The sequence below is a fragment of the Macaca mulatta genome, chromosome 1 (assembly GCF_049350105.2).
Source record: "Macaca mulatta isolate MMU2019108-1 chromosome 1, T2T-MMU8v2.0, whole genome shotgun sequence".
Taxonomy (NCBI): Eukaryota; Metazoa; Chordata; class Mammalia; order Primates; family Cercopithecidae; genus Macaca; species Macaca mulatta.
Genome location: NC_133406.1, coordinates 41,366,930 through 41,383,595, shown reverse-complemented (window position 1 = coordinate 41,383,595; position 16,666 = coordinate 41,366,930). Strand labels below are relative to the sequence as shown.

The 16,666-nt window shown below is 41.5% G+C and overlaps 1 protein-coding gene across 3 annotated transcripts in view; it reads right to left on the bottom strand.

The window, feature by feature from the left end:
* RGL1 (ral guanine nucleotide dissociation stimulator like 1) overlaps nt 1–16,666 on the bottom strand; it is a 291,199-nt gene that overhangs the window by 19,010 nt on the left and 255,523 nt on the right. For all 3 annotated transcript variants that reach the window (XM_015121590.3, NM_001266879.1, XM_015121585.3), the window contains 5 exon segments: nt 11,482–11,571; nt 9,140–9,226; nt 6,667–6,699; nt 4,268–4,389; nt 2,104–2,193 (listed from right to left, as the gene is read on the bottom strand). In XM_015121590.3, coding sequence (XP_014977076.1) covers nt 2,104–2,193; nt 4,268–4,389; nt 6,667–6,699; nt 9,140–9,226; nt 11,482–11,571 — 422 coding nt within the window.

Here is a 16,666-nt window from a genome sequence, read left to right as displayed (position 1 = left end):
AAGATCATGAAACCTTTTGAAAATAATGGTATGCAAATATCCTTGTATGTACAAGAAATAAGATGGGGGCATATGACCTCCTTTCATAACAGAAGCTCAAACTCAACTGCAGATACCAAGGGTTATCCCAGCAAGATTTTACTAATAAGAGATGTACTGAGTGCCTACCACACTTTGTGAAGGACATAGCACCCTCACAGTCCTGCCCTCTCTGGATTTCGTAGTAAATGTTTTCATAGGACTGAACACTTGTCTGTGTCAGTGAAGAGAGAGGATCCAGAGGTATTACAGCACCCACCACAAAACATCTAGATCCCAGGCTTGGAGAGGAGTACAGAGAAGCAGTAGCATAGAAATGAGGATGGGGAGAAGGCAGCAGGACAGAGGTAGCGGCACTCAGGATTAGGCCTGCCTGCATTGAGCATTTTTGGTTTTTTCCTTAAGAACCTCTGACCACCAGAGTGGGTCCAGAAGCTCCCAGCTCCTTCTGCGGCCTCAGTTGGCAGAGTGGACACCCAGGATCCTCTGCAGGTCTGGACTCCTCTATCAGGGAGCTGATTCCCTGTGCACGTGCCAGTCTTACCAGCTGACAAGGCATGGTCAGTCCCCTCAGATTATCTCAGTAGTTTATTCCCCCATATCTGCAAAGATGAAAAGACAGCAAAATACTATGAAAAATTTCCTCAAGAGCTGACTCCAAAAGCTCATCAATTTAGAGTTCAGCAGGGCCAGAATAGCCATCTGAACAAAGAGAGGGTGAGCAAAACATAGGATTATCTTCCAGATGCTTTCTACTAAAGCACATGTTCCAACCCATCCACAATGCCTCATATCATCTGATGGCAGGTAGCAGCCTGCATGGCCGCTGGTGGTGGGAGACCTTGCTATCCATGTCCAACAGAGGTCTTTATGTTACACCGGGGACATGGTAACACTCGAGGTCATGTGCCATCCCTGCCTCTGTGTCTCAATGTGACTCACTGAGGTAGGTGGAGAGACAGTGCTGGGAACTATCAAATGCCCATAAAGACAGTCGGAATCCTGATCCCCCCAAACCCTCAAAAAGATATTAACTAATTAATTTCATTAAAAATAATGGTGACTTTTCAGGCACATATTGAAAGTTAGACACTGAATATATATACACATACACACACACATAGCATGCATGTATACATATATATACACATATATATATACTTGTTGTTTTGTTTGGTTTTGTTCTTCGAGACAGGGTCTCGCCCTGTCATCCAGGCTGGAGTGCAGCGGCACAATCATAGCTCACTGTAACATTGAACTCCTGGGCTCAGGCAACCCTCCCACCTCAGCCTCCTGAGTAGCTGGGACTGCATGCATGGACCACAATGCCTAGTTAATACTTGAAGTGATTTTTTTTGTAGAGACAGGATCTCACTACATTGTCCAGGCTAGTCTCAAACTGCTGGCCTCAGGCAATACAACTGCAAGCATGATAGACAAGGTTCCTGTTCTCAGGTTGCTTACGTTCCACTGGAGGAAGCAGCTAACATGAATGAGAATGAGGGGTGGACAGCAACATTAGAAAGGGTTCTCTCTTGGCACATAACATTTTTGCTAATATTTGAAGGAGCCAGCCATGAAGAAAGAGCATTTCAGGCCAGACACAGCCAGTGCAAACATCCTCGACACTGGTGAACAGAGGGCAATGCTGTGAGAGAGGGAAGGCTGCAGGTTAAATCACGTAAGGCCTAGTAAACCAGGATACAGAGTTTGGGTTTTATTTTAAAATAAAAGCTATAGGAAGCAACATAATCTGGTGTACATGTTAAAAGACAACCTAGCTATTTAGTAGAGAATGAATGGTTGGTAAGGGGCAGCCAGAAGACAGTGAAGATGTTACTGGAGTGATCCAGGAAGGAGAAGATGGTGATTCACGACAGAGAAGGCAGTGGAGAATGAACTTAGCAAATGCTTTGAGTTCATGACAGAAGGATAAACAGCTTAACAAATGAGCGGAGTGCTCTTCACTTTCACCCTGGCTCAAGGTCATCCTGTTGAAGACATCTCCACTCACAACTCTGATGGGACCCTCTTGGAGCCCCAGAACCCCTGGGGTACACTCACAGGCTGAGTCTCTTCACCATGCTCTTCCGAGGCTTGGGCGAGGTGGTGCTGGCGTCGGCAGCTGCTTCAATCTCACATGACAGGGCATAGCTGAGAAAGAGAAGGGGGCTCCATGAGGTCAAAGTTAAAGAATTGAAAAACAGATTTAAATTCACACAATGTGCTGGTTTTGTTTTAGAGAAGGCTCTTTGTTCAAAGTAAAGTTATATACAAACCTTGTTCTATCATAAACATCAGGGGGTACTGACTTAATGGCCCGATTTGACACATTTATCTTACGTGCTTCCTCCCTCACCTCCACTGGCATATGGATTGAGGCTATTTAATTCTGCGTGTTTCAAATACAAGGATATATGCACTTTGGCAGCATCAAAAACTAACTCCATTCTGATCAGTCTCATCCCACTGCTAGGCCAGGGGAATAATCTTCCTTCCTCTACTACCTCCCCCTCCTATTTCTTCTCTATTACCTCTTTCCTACTCTTCTGTATGTGTGTGTGTGTGCACATGCACATATGACTTAGTTTTATCCAAAGAAAATGAAAAGACTTTTGCAATCTATCTGCTCGTCAATGAATAGACATAGGCAATTACATTACTGATAAAGATATATATATATATTTATTTATTTATTTTAGTAGAGATGGGGTTTCACCACATTGGCCAGGGTGGCCTACAAATATTTTTTTAAATTTTTTAATTGCCAAAATATCCTCAATTTAAAATGCTCCAGGTTCAGACCTCTATCTGCCAGGCAGATATAACGAACACAAGCACAAGAGGAATTTATATGTGATTCCAATTGTCTTTTACGAAAGCTCGTAGCTCTAGACAGTAGATGTATTTCGTTACTGGGTAGGTGGGGAAGGGTGCCCGACATTATACAGCCATCTTCAGAGCTTACTTAGGCTGTAGAGTCAGGCAGACCTGAGTTTGAATCCAAATGCTGTCATTAATTCATTCCAATACTTCTCTAAACATCATTTTTTTTTTGTCAATACTTATTTTGCTGTCAATTTCACTCTCCCTTATGATAAACTTCCAAAGAAATTCCCTGGGCTAGGGTAGGGATGGGCCAACTTCTTCTGTAAAGGACCACATAGTATTTTAGGCTTTGTGGGCCATATGGTCTCTGTTGCAAATACTCAACTCTGTCTTTAAGGCATGAAAGCAACCACAGATGAGATGTAAATGAATGGGCTGTGTTTCAAAAAAATCTTATTTATGTAGATATGAAATTTGAATTTCAAATAACTGTTTCATGTCACAAAATATTCTTTTTTTTGTTTTTTTCGCCCCAATCATTTAAAAATGTAAAAACAGGCAGTGGGCCACATATGGCCTGCAGACCAATCTGCCAACCAGCAGGCTACAGGACAGGGATGAGCTGGGCCAATGGGCAGGGCACTCAAGTGAACGTGCCTTTCTATGCCCACCCCACTATTTTGAAACTGTTCCTTGTGTCCCTGCCACACCTGAGTTATCACTGTTCCTCCAAATGCCAAGCATGTCAGGCCACCAAGCTTTTGCTTGTGTTCTCTCTTGGTCTGGAACGTTATTTTCCAGTTCTTCTTTGTTATTACGGCAAAATCTTGTTTCTCTTTTTTTTATTGTCTCTCTTTTAAATATTTCCAGCCTAAATATTAATGCCTTTATATTTTCCTTATTTTCCCCAATTCTTCCCATAGGTTCTGTAGCAATGTAGTTACCCATCATATTTCAATGCCTCATGAGTCTCTCACCCCCTCTAGGTTGAAAGCTCCCTGGAAAGGTACCATCAATTAACAGGAATGACAAACACGGTGACAATGGTGGTGGTGATAACACTAAGGACACGCATTCTAACAAAGCAATCCCACAGAAGATCGTAGTTACGCCTCACAAACAAACACTCTACAGATGAGCATCCTGAAGATAGGGAGGAACAAATGACTTGTTAAGGTTACAAAGATAAATAAGTGGCCAAGCAAGAGTCTGAAAGTACATCTTGATGCTATCACCTCAGCTTTTCCTGCCACACCATGCGCCTTTGAAAACCAAGGACCTGGAACCTAGCAGCTGCTCACTAAATAGTTGTTGAATAAATGACCCGGCGAGGTATTAAATGCAGCATTTTTCTTGCCAACGCTTCAGTTCTCCCCTGATGAAAGACAGGTGAGCCCACCTCTCCTCTTCTGTCAGGAGCTGCTGCCTCTGGAACCACTGGATGAACTTTGGGTCTGGGGTCATGCAGTAGCTGTTGCAGGCAGACTGTAAGAGCTTTATCTGGGCGATCACTTCAAATTCCTAAAGCAGACAGGATACCAAAAATTTAAAAAAAAAAAAAAAAAAAAAAAGACTGGATAATAAGACCACCCAAATACAGATCTTTTCAACATGAAAATATACCACACTAGGATAAAAGATGAAGAAAACCATCTAGGAGGATTCTGAAATACTGCTTCCTTAAAAATAAAGGAGCTAACTCAAACTCTCCAAAGTCCTTGTATGCTTTAATTTTTAATCCTCTTTTCTCCTTGAAAAAGCAATTTATAGGAATAAAACAAGCTACCAAAGCAACCCAAACTGGTCACTATGTAAAGTCCCAGTGGCTTCCTTTTTCTCTTTTTCACTTTCATCCTTGGAATAGAAAAATGATTTTTAAGGTTGTAAGTACTTCATAAATATATGAAAAATTTCTATTCATATTTCTTAAAAAAAAAAAAAAAAAGAAAACAAATACTTTAATCAGGGAGCTCCCAAGTTCCCCATCCCCATCTTCTTCAACCTTTATCCCTCAATAAATAAGTTTTGGTAGGGCTGAGTATCTAAACAGTCCTAGGTCTCATAAAATTGAATGTTTAGATTTCCTGAATCCTTGGGTTTTTACTACGCCACTAAATCATTTAACTAAGTCTTTTAAAACTCACATAGAGGCAAGTACATAATTATGTTGAAAATTATTTATACTTCTTTGGATGTTTCAATAAAAAAAATTTAAGTCAGCAATGGGTATAAGCTTTAGGTTTAGGTTTTACAGTCAAACTTTCCAAAAGTTTAATATCCTAGTCTAAAAAGGAAAGAGATTACCAACCAGGGTTATTCTGAAGTTAAATGACCGAGAGGGGAACTGAGGGGGCAATAACTGAATTTATTATCATTACAGGACATGACAGAAGTAACTCAAGAACTGGCAGACTCTCCAAATCGTAACTTTCCATCCAGTGACCTCAGCCCTTGGTCTCAGTATCCTCAAGGAATATCTACCATCATGCTAAAGAAAAAAGGATCGTCTACAAGGGACAGAAAATTTACATTTGTCCAGGTTAGTATCTTGTTACTGAAGAGCCCAGCTTGGTTTAGCTCCTCTATGCCTTTTTGGTTTTAACTTCAATGTCATTTTCTCCTGGAAGTTTCTCTGGCCCTACAAGTTGGAGATAGATACCCCAACTACATACTTCTCTAATACCCACGACTTCTGCTTACAAACCCTTGTCAGGTTGTATTACAACTGCCTATTTATTTGTCTACCTCTCTCCTGGACTGTGAACTTTATGAGGGCAGGGAGCTCTGGTCTTTCTCTGCTGTAATTCCCAAATCCCCTACATAAAGTAGACAGTCAATATTTGTGGAATGTGAAAGTACTAAAGAATAATGAGAATACTACAGGGTAAAGTTATTATTTTGCTCACTCATTTTCCTTTGAGTCCTTTAAATATCTATTTAAATATACCATTTGAATATAAAAATCACAGAAAAATTTCAAGAATGTTTTATCTTGAATAGCACAGTTCAGAACTGTGCTGTCCACAGAAAGACTGACATTGATGTTGAGCACCCCTTCCTATGCTGACAGGAAAGGAAAAGAATAACTACCTACACCTAAGACAAAGACTATTTCCTTTCCTCTCTCGAGTAGACCCACGAGAGTTTACCATCTTTATTAACTCTTCTATGTTACTTGCTCATCGGAAACCCCTTATCCTTAATAGGGTAAACCTGGTTTTTATTTTAATTGGCAAATTAAAAAACTGTTTGTATTTATGGTGTGCAACATGATGTGCAACATGATGTTCTGAAACATGTATATACCGTGGAATGGCTAAATCAAGCTAACATACGCATTACTTCACATATTTATTTGTGGGGAGAATACTTAAAGTCTACTCTCTTAGTAATCTTCAAGTATAAAATACATTGTTATTAATTATAGGAGTGAGACTGCTATTGCTGAAACTAATTGTAAAGGAGATAAGGAGGGGACAGGGAAGAAGTGTGGGCTTTGGTGCATCAGGACAGGATGACAACCCTGGCTTTGCCACCAAGAGATTCTGGTCCAGTAATTAAATCTCTTGAGTCCTAGCTTCCTCACTTTTGAATTGAGGATGATAAAACCCACCTCATAAGGCTAGTGGGGGATAACGTATAGGAGCATGCCAAGCAAAATGGTCTATGATAAACGTTCAGTAGGTGGTAACTCATTTTTTTCTGCCTCTACAAAGAAACTTAAGTCCCCATTTATTTCATTTTTTTCATGGTCAGACAAAGGAAAACAGAAAACCACAGCCAATCAACTCTACTTACCCTTCTCCTTTTCTCAAAGTTTATCAGTCCACCCTGAAAGAAATTTTAATAAAAAGAGTGACCAACCAAGCTCCTTTAAAACACAGCCTTATGTTGCTGTAGGTCACATTAAAATAGATCAAAGGGGTGATAAAGTCACAGTTATCAATGATCCTATAATTATGGCTACTGTGGAAGAAGAGAATCCTGTTTTGCTTTAAAAAATTTAATTTATTATTAAAAGGCAGGATAGGCAGAAAGTCTTCTCTTGAAACGTCTGAAACCAACTAAAATAGTAATGATAAATAATTACAAATCAGGATCCAAAGACACTTGCAGAAGCAGTAAAGATAAAAGCTAGTGTAAATATTCCATTACCCTTTTTTCCCTTACCAAAAGCAACTAAAACAGATGGTCATTGACTCATATAGTTTATCAAAAGGGAAGTCATTTCTCCATAGCATCATGAAAAGTTAAGTTTCAATTCTTCATCCCCTCAGCTCCTATTCTCAGTAGGCTGAATTTAACTTCTCAATCTTTGATTACTCCCCAAAATTCCCCAACGCTGATGGGTGTTTCCTGAGATAAGCTGAGGAAGAGGATGTGAAGAGACACAGAGGTCAGGAAATACAAAATGAATAAACATGTCCTCAACACTGTGGCAAACCCAAAGGTAGGTAGATCTATGCAAAATAACTTCTACTTCTTCTAATTAAGATACAGTAAAAGCAGGCTGGTTGCATATGATAACCAGGGGGTAGGATATGCTGAAATATACAAGCAATCTTTCAAGCTCATCTCCAATTTGAAATTTCTTCTTCACTTATTATTTTATTGCTGCTACTAACAAGTTGTTTGTCTGAGTTTTCATGTATTTTCCCTTTCAGAGAAGAGGGGGATGAAGGCAGTAGGGGGGTAGAGAGGGGGAACAGAGAGGAAGAGGGAGGGGGCACAGAGAGAAAGAGACAGAGAGAGAGAAAAATACCCCACAGCAATACAAAAGAAAACAGCAATACAAAAAGAAAAGCACATTTGAAAAATCACAAATTTGACTAACTCCCTACCCCACCAAGCAGTCCTACTCAACATTAAAGTCTTGAGGGTTTTTTTTGTTGTTTGTTTGTTTGAGACCGAGTCTCACTCTGATGCCTAGGCCGGAGTGCAATGGCAGGATCTCAGCTTACTGCCACCTCCGCCTCCCAAGTTCAAGTGATTCTCCCGCCTCAGCCTCCAGAGTAGTTGGGATTATAGGTACCCATCACCGTGCCCGGCTAATTTTTGTATTTTGGTTTTGTTTGTTTGTTTGTTTGTTTGTTTGAGGCAGAGTCTTGCTCTGTCGCCCAGGCTAGAGTACAGGGGCACGATCTCAACTCACTGCAACCTCTGCCTCCCAGGCTCAAGCAATTCTTCTGGCTCAGCCTCCTGAGTAGCTGGGACTACAGGCATGTGTCACCATGCCTGGCTGATTTTTGTATTTTTAGTAGAGATGGCGTTTCACCATATTGGCCAGGCTGGTCTCGAACTCCTGACATCGTGATCTGCCCGCCTCAGCCTCCCAAAGTGCTGGGATTACAAGTGTGAGCCACTGCGCTCAGCCTGATTTTTGTATTTTTAATAGAGACAGGGTTTCACCATGTTGGCCAGGCTGGTCTTGAACTCCTGACCTCAGGTGATTTGCTTGCCTTGGCCTCCCAAAGTGCTGGGATTATAGGCATGACTCACTGCGCGTGGCCTTAAAGTCTTGTTCAAACCCAAACCTACTCCTTCATAAGCCCTTTTCATCACAACCCCTCATAAGAGTTAATTGTGGGCCGAGTGCAGTGGCTCAATGCCTGTAATCCCAGCACTTTGGGAGGCCAAAGCGGGAGGATCACCTGTGGTCAGGAGTTCAAGACCAGCCTGACCAACATGGTGAAACCCTGTCTCTAGTAAAAATACAAAACTTAGGCTGGGCGCGGTGGCTCATGCCTGTAATCCCAGCACTTTGGGAGCCTGAGGCGGGCAGATCACGAGGTCAGGAGTTCGAGACCAACCCTGTTTCTACTAAAAATACAAAAAATTAGCCGGGTATGGTGGTGCCTGTAATCCCAGTTACTTGGGAGGCTGAGGCAGGAGAATTGCTTGAACCCAGGAGGCGGAGGTTGCAGTGAGCCAAGATCATGCCATTGCACTCCAGCTTAGACAACAAGAGCAAAACTCCATCTCAAAAATAATAATAATAATTGTGATCTCCCGTGTTCTCTCAGTGCATTTGTTTGAATTTCTATTATTACTACTGTTCACTGCTTATTTTGATATATTATTGCTTCCACTGGATTTTGAACCACTTCTGGTGTTAGTGTTTGGTATTATTCTTTGTATTCCTCCTAGCAGCTAGCACAATGCCATGTACTTTTGGACCTTCAAAAGATACTAAGAGAAGTTAATTACTCTTTGGGGTATCCAGTGAGAAGGAAGGCTGCAGGCCCAATCACACCACTCACATGGAACTCACCTCGATGTAGTCCTGCAGGGCAGTGTCAAGCATGGTCAGGTCAGTCAGGAAGGTGCCCAGGTAGGGCACAGTTCCCTGCATCACACCCTGAAGAGCAACCAAAGCAAAACTGTCTTTATTGTTATTGAAAAGTTGAAGGGTTTTAGGAATCTTCAAGCTGGAGCAAATGGATGTATTTAAGGCCTAACTGGGGGCCAGTGGTGCTAACCTCCATGAGTAACATTTTTAACATTTCTACACAAATAGGATAGAAACTCCATGATCTAATGTCTAACTTGTGAAATGATGAAAACCAAGCCTCAAAGCCAGGAGATCATACACATCTGTTCAAAAGTGTTGACAGTGGGGTTTGTGTTTTGCTTTGGCTCAAATGAGAAGGATATCTGTTCTCTCTCAGAGCATGGGGACATTCCTGGTAGTTTGGAATGGTACTGGATAGTCAATGTCTCACCACTGGCTGTTGCACACCGAGAAGTATGTACCACAAAAGTATGGGGCATCACTATTAAAATGACCCCTTGGGCTAGACTTAGTGACTCACTCTCAAAGAATAGAGGGGGGAAACAGAAAAACAGTAACCTCTAAGGGAGAACCTGGCTAACTCTACCTTAACCAAGTAATAAAGATCACCATCATTCGTGTCACCATCAACATGACACCAGACGTCACACAGAAACCATTCATTCACTCCTTGATGTGATATGACGAGAAGGACACTGCACTCTGTGATATTCTTTCTAAAAATCCAGAAGCTCAGTCTAATCACTAGAAAACAGCAGACAACCTCAAACTGTGGAACATTCTACAGAATACCTGGATGGACTCCTTAAGACCATCAAGGTAATAAAAAACAGTCAAGAAAACACTGTCGTAGACCAGAGGAGACTGGGATGACAGACAACAAAATGCAGTTGGTACGCTGGATTGGGTCCTGGAACAGAAAGAAAATACTAGTGGAAAACTGGTGAAATCCAAACGAAGTCTAGATTTTAGTTAATAGTATCATGCCAGTGTCAGTTTCTTAGTATTGACAAATGTGCTATGGTTTTAGAAGATGTTAACAATGAGGGAAACTGAACTTCTAGCTTTGCAGCTTTTCTGTAAATCTAAACTTATTCCAGAATAAAAAGTTGGAAATGAAGGTGAAGGCACTTCTACCTACAACTGCAGGGATACACTATATTCATTTCACTAAATCTCCTTCAAAATCATCTCTCTTCTTCACGAAGCCACCAAGGCACTAACCATCCTAAAGGAAAAGTAAAAAGGGGTCCCCATGGATCCCTTATCCTAAATCCCATGGAGCTAATGCTGGAAATTTTAGCAGGAACACAAAGGCTCAACCAGGGTAAAGCCAGGTTACTTGACATGAGGCTGGCTGCTTCCTCAGCCAGAACTGCTTTGTGAGGTTCATACCAAGGAGGGTTTTGTCCTTCAGGAACTCACTGTCAGCTGCAGTGTGCCCTTCCCATTCTGTGTACAAGGTCTCATCCTGTACTAAAATAACGTATTTTTTGGTAACAGCTATTTTTAGCTTGTCTTTGAACAACCAAAAAAGTTTGTAACACTGTGAATGTTTTATAGGTTTCATGTTGCAGAAGAGTCCTATCATTCAAAAACACTTCTTACTTATGCTCAGCCTTCCAAAGAAAGAGAAAATCCTCTTAAAGCAGAATACTTAGAGTTTGTCAGTCTCTACTCTCCTCCCTCTGGTCTTCCATACTTTGTGCTAACAGTCGGAAGTTTAAAGTGAAGTTAAAGTTGATAATAACTATCTTTCAGTCTTAAGGAGGGAGGCATGACGCTCCTTTAAATATTGAAAACTATAAAGATTTGGTTAGCCTTGGGATTAGTAAGGAGAGCTGGGCAATGACTAGAGGGTTTAGAACAAACGAAAGGATCTCTGAGTACAATGACGAGGGCCCTGTGGAGAAGACACTCTTTCTCCTTGGTCACCACGTATCAGAAGATGACTACGGTAGGAAGCTCAGGAGGCCCTCAGGCCAAGGTGGAGCAGCTTCTAAGTGCAGGAGGGGGTGGAAGAGACTGCAAGAGGGAGGAAGTCTACCTGCTGTAGACTCCCGCTCACCTTCAGAAAACAACTTTGCCAGAAAACAGGATTTGCAACCCAGTGTTTACTTCCTACTGGTTGAATGGGGGTAATCATCTCTCTCCTACAGACCTCCCAGGGCTGCTGAGAACAAATGGGGTAGAGAATGGGAGACCCTTTCTTGGAAACCTGGGTGCCCTGTTGACTGAAGGTGCCAGTGCCATGTGGGAGCCCAGCCGCAAGCGCCCCTTCTCCTCTGTGAGCTGTCAGGGAAGATGAGGGCCAGACATACCATGTCCTTCTGGAGCTGCAGCCGCCTCTGGGTACGCTTCTGGTTTTCTTTCACACTGCTGTCCAGGTTTGCAAATTTTGAGGTTCCTTCCTAAGAAACAGAAATGCACACAGAGGGAATTGATACAGGATGCCACAATGGAGAGAAGGGGCATCTAGTTTCTCACACACAACCCTGCATAACTCTCGCTCAGAATGCCATGCAAAACGAAGAGGCCTCTGGCAGGCTCTCACAATATATATTATGCAAATACTTGGCTGGCTTGTTGCAAGCTGTCTATTTATAATGAGGCTGGTGGACTTGGATTTTCTTGTTCTTCCCTCAAATTCGTTTTTTTTTTTTTTTTTTTTTTGAGACGGAAAAAAAACCGCTCAGTCTTGCTCTGTTGCCCAGGCTGGAATGCAGTGGTACAATCTCAGCTCACTGCAACCTCTGCCTCCCGGGTTCAAGTGATTCTCCTGTCTCAGCCTCCTGAGTAGCTGGGATTACAGGAATGCACCACCACACCTGGCTAACTTTTGTATTTTATTTTATTATTATATATATATTTTTAGTAGAGATGGGGTTTCACCATGTTGGCCAGGCTGGTCTTGAACTCCTGATCTCAGATCATCCACCTGCCTCAGCCTCCCAAAGTGCTGGGATTACAGGCGTGAGCCAGCCACCACACCCAGCCTTCCCCTTACTTTGTAAGAAGATTACCTGACTTGGTTATGAAAGTAATCATCAATATAAGCCAGGCAATTCGCATAAATGAAGACACTTTTACAGATCCCAAATTAAACTCAAAGTAATCAGATATCCTGAAAACAATGATCGACTTCCTCTGTACATTTTGTGATTTCTTGATCTTGGCCTGACATGGATGTGCCAGCATTCTGTGAAAGAAAGGGACTACTTCTGTAGTATTTCTTAGCTAAATGAAACTTTTGCACCAGAAGTTTTCTGAGGAAGTCCAATATTGTACTACATGACCAATCCATGAAAGCCGAACTTTCACACATCCCCAGCCCCCGGTCAGTTCTTCTAAATTGCCTCTCAGGTTTGAAACTCTTACAAATCAATCCTTCCTCCTGGTGCCTGAGGACACATGGCTACTACCCTTTCTCTCCTCCTGTCTATTGTAACAACAAACTCTTCTACATAGAGTAATCACGAGTTTGCTGACTGAACATTAAGTGCTTTTGGTTTTGTGGTTGTGGGGTCTTGCTAAGTTCTCATTTTCCAGGAACTGCATGAATGGGGGGTAAATTGCACAATTCAGTAGTATATAACTTCTATACTAGTTTTTCCTTAGTCACTTTTCCTGAGATTTATCTATTACCAGAGCACATGACCTTCCACTACTATAAAACCGCAAAAGGATTTTTTTCAGTGGCTTGGTCTTGCTGATAGTGACAGAGCACCAACATGCTCCATCTCTCACCAGCCTTAACTCAGGTCCCAGGTACACCACTGGGACGGAACCCACAGTGACTCATTATCTATTTAAGTTCTTCCCATCACAAATGATAATAAGAGAGCTACTAGTTAATGATCTCCCACTCATTGTTTTTCCCAGGGATGGATGAAAATAGCCTATACCAGACATGGTGGTGTGCGCCTGTAATCCTAGCTACTCAGGAGGCTGAGGCAGGAGGGTTGCTTGAGTACAGGAGTTCAAGTCCAACCACAGCAACATAGTGAGACCCTACCTCTAAAAAAAAGAAAGCAGCCTAATATGCGCCTTTCCTGTGCTAGATAGTTGTGAGTCCTCCCACATTTTTGAGAATTTGCTTAGAGTGAGAAATCAATTATGTCTGACTTGAGTACGAGGGCCCACCTCTTTCCGGTGTGTAGGTCCTTCTGGTCTCCCTTCAGTATGTCAGTTATGGGCAGAGGAATAATGTATCAGAAATTATTGTAGACATGGCTAAAATTCCTAAAGAGGATTTCTGAAAAGTTCAAAGGTTCCTAAGAATCACAGAATAACAGAGGTGAAAGGGATCTCAAAAGAGGACTTAAGACCACCTTCTCATTAGTCAGGAGAGAGAAACACCTGAGATGGGGAACTACAAGACTGGTTGATTCCATGACTTTATGATTTCATGAGAATGAGATTCCATGCCTGCTAGAGATCTAAAAAGACTGACGAGTCCCAATTATTCCAAATGAGGTGTCAACTGAAAATCCACTTATCTGCCACATCCAGCAGTTTCAGTTTTTCCTTCCTCAGCCCCAAATCTCCTACTCCGCAACGTCGCGCAACACCAATCCCTTGAACCTTCTTGAAAGTTTTCATAGGTTTTTGTGACTGTATCACTCATTCTCTCCCCCTGGCTCTTCTGCTGTTTTCATATTTTCTTAATGATTCTTCTTGTCAAAGTCTTCCTCTTGCTTTTTGCTGTATTCATGTCTTTGGAAATACCATTCAATCTCATGACTTTAATCACCACCTATGTTTGGATAAATGCCAAATCTCCCTCTTCCTCCATCAATCTCCTTCTCCCTCTCTCTCTCCTTTTGTCTCCCCCCTCTGCCCTTCTCTTCCCTCTCCATCTCTGTAGTGCAAATGGCTTGCTTAAGTCTCACTTTTTCTTTATATCCATCTTTAGCAGAGTTCAGCTACCCTCATCCATGCTGTTCCCGGACTTCAGAGGGCCCTCTTCTACTAGGTCTATGGAACTTTTCTACTAGACTCTGGATCCATATCAATAAATGTTGGTTAACTTAAGCTCAGTAGTTACCAGCAATTACAGCTCAGAACTGTCACAGCTGTAACAGGCTCTTGCTCTAACTTTGAGTTTAGCATGTTTTGGAGTGTCACTGAACATACGTCTCCATCAGGGTTGAATTTCTGGGACTTTCCAGCAGTCCTTTATATAAAGTCAACCGAAAAAAATTCTCACCAAGAGTCATGAGAACCAAGATTTGGTGGCATTCTGCTTTCTTTCCAGATGTTTTGAAATTTCCAGACTATAATTCACCTGCTTAGAATTACCCAGGTTTCAGAAATCATAAGGACATAGCAGGTTTAAGATAGTCTTTGAGAGGAGATGAAACAGTTTTTTAAAACAATTAAAAGGAAAACCATAGATTTTTGCTAATTATCATGTTGCCTGGGCCATATTATATAAGTGGCACATTACATCTTCCCAGAAGAAGAGAAGTTAGGTCATTTAAAACTAAGAGTCCAGGAGTTTGAGATCAGCCTGAGAAAAATAGTGAGACTACATCTCTACAAAAAATAAAATAAAACTATTATACTATTACCCAACTATAAATCAGTATAAAACCAGGAGTAACATTAGAAACAGAGGCCAGTAGTTTTTCCTAGTGACTCTTTTGAGAACTTAAGTACCTTGTGATTCCATTAAAAAAAAATGTGCTGACAATTTACACTCAGACGCTTCACTTGAAGAATGATTAACAAAAATGACTGGAAAGGGACCTACAGATACACATGGACTGCCCAAAGCATTTCACTATCATTAATGATAATGCACAGACCATATGAATTCACAGCCAAGTTTTTCCTTTCTTTGGACTCTGAGTCATATCTATAAGAAATTTAATTTAGAGTACTGGAGTAACGTCTGCATTTAAGAAAGGTTTATGGGATCTTTAATGTCTAGATACAGCTTTGCTTCTAAGCTTTCAGCCAGAAGGCTGCCACCAGGCAATGAGCTGCTCAGTATTCAATTTATCTACTTTGGAAGGATGACTCAGGGCTATTTGGATTTGAATGTGTGGCTCCAGTTAGTCTAGCTTCGTACTGCTGACAGGGAGACCACTAAGCCATCTCCTTCCAGCCAGATGGGTTTCCATTTAAAGTATGCAAAGCCTGGGGGATGTGAAGCAGGGAGTAACACGATCTCAGCAATCATTGTTTAGTGTGCAGTTAATCAGGTAGTCCAAAACTAAAGTCAGACATCAGCACATACTGCCCTGCTCATATCACCTACACCAAGAAGGGCTAACAGTGCGCATATTGTTAAAAAGTCATGTGAATGATAAGACCCATCAATTCATGCAGCCAAACAATAGCTTCTGAACGCTTACTGCATGCCAGGCACTGGTTGGACTTTACGGATACAAAGTGAAAAGATACATACAGCCCCTGCCTGCAAGAGGCCTACAGACCAGTAGAGAGACAGGCAATTGCAATAGAGCATGTGACAAGTGCCAGGACAGAGAAATGACAGCTTCTCCTGGAGCACAGGGGAAGGCACCTAATCAGACCTGAGAATGAAGGAAGGCTTCCAGAAAAGGAGGCATCTACACTGAAACATGAAGGATAAGTAGGACATAGGACAGGAACAGTCATGAAGACCATAACAAATGCCCTTACAGGATCGACTAACCTAAGAGTTAGCACCTGGATGCCTTTTCTTACTAACCCCACCTCTACCTATTTTCACTCCTACTCCAACTATCTTCCCTAAGCTCAAATATGCAGCTTATTCTCTATTCATTTTCATTTGTTATGCATACTTTGGTTTTACATGAATATAGCTCACCAAATACAAAAAATAACTTATATTTGCATAGCACTTTCAAGTATTTTACCATAGTGAATCTTCAAAACAATTCTATGAAGTCAACATACCAAATATTTTGATTGGCTCCCATTTATAGAAAAGGAGATTAAGGATAAGAATCACAACTTTTGATTGCCCAGTTCAGGACTTTCCCCTATGGTAGGACATAGCACACTATTTTATAAATGTTTTACCTCCCCCATGAGACTGTAATCCCCTTAAGATCAAACACTGCCTTTAATATGGTTACATCTCCAACACCTAGTGGGTGCTCCACCAATATTTATTGAACTACTAATTTACCTTCTCTATGAAGCTGGACCTGATCCATCCTGCACCCTATTCCAAAAAGGTCAGAAGAAATAGCTTTGCCTTGGTGATAAAAGCACAGGTTTTAGAGTCTCACCAGATACATTCATATTTTAGCTCTACCACCTATTGGTTGTATGCCCTAGGGCAGGTTACTACCCTGTCTGAGTCTTGGCTATCTATAAAATGATGATGATAAAATCTACTTTATAGAAAGACTATGAGGATAATATTTGGTCTATGCTAGTTCCCCTCTGATAGTTGTTCACAACCTGTTAGTTGTCTTTATTTGACTATTTATTCTTGTTGTTTAGTGTCTGTATACCCCAATTAGAAGGTAAACTCCAGGAAACAGT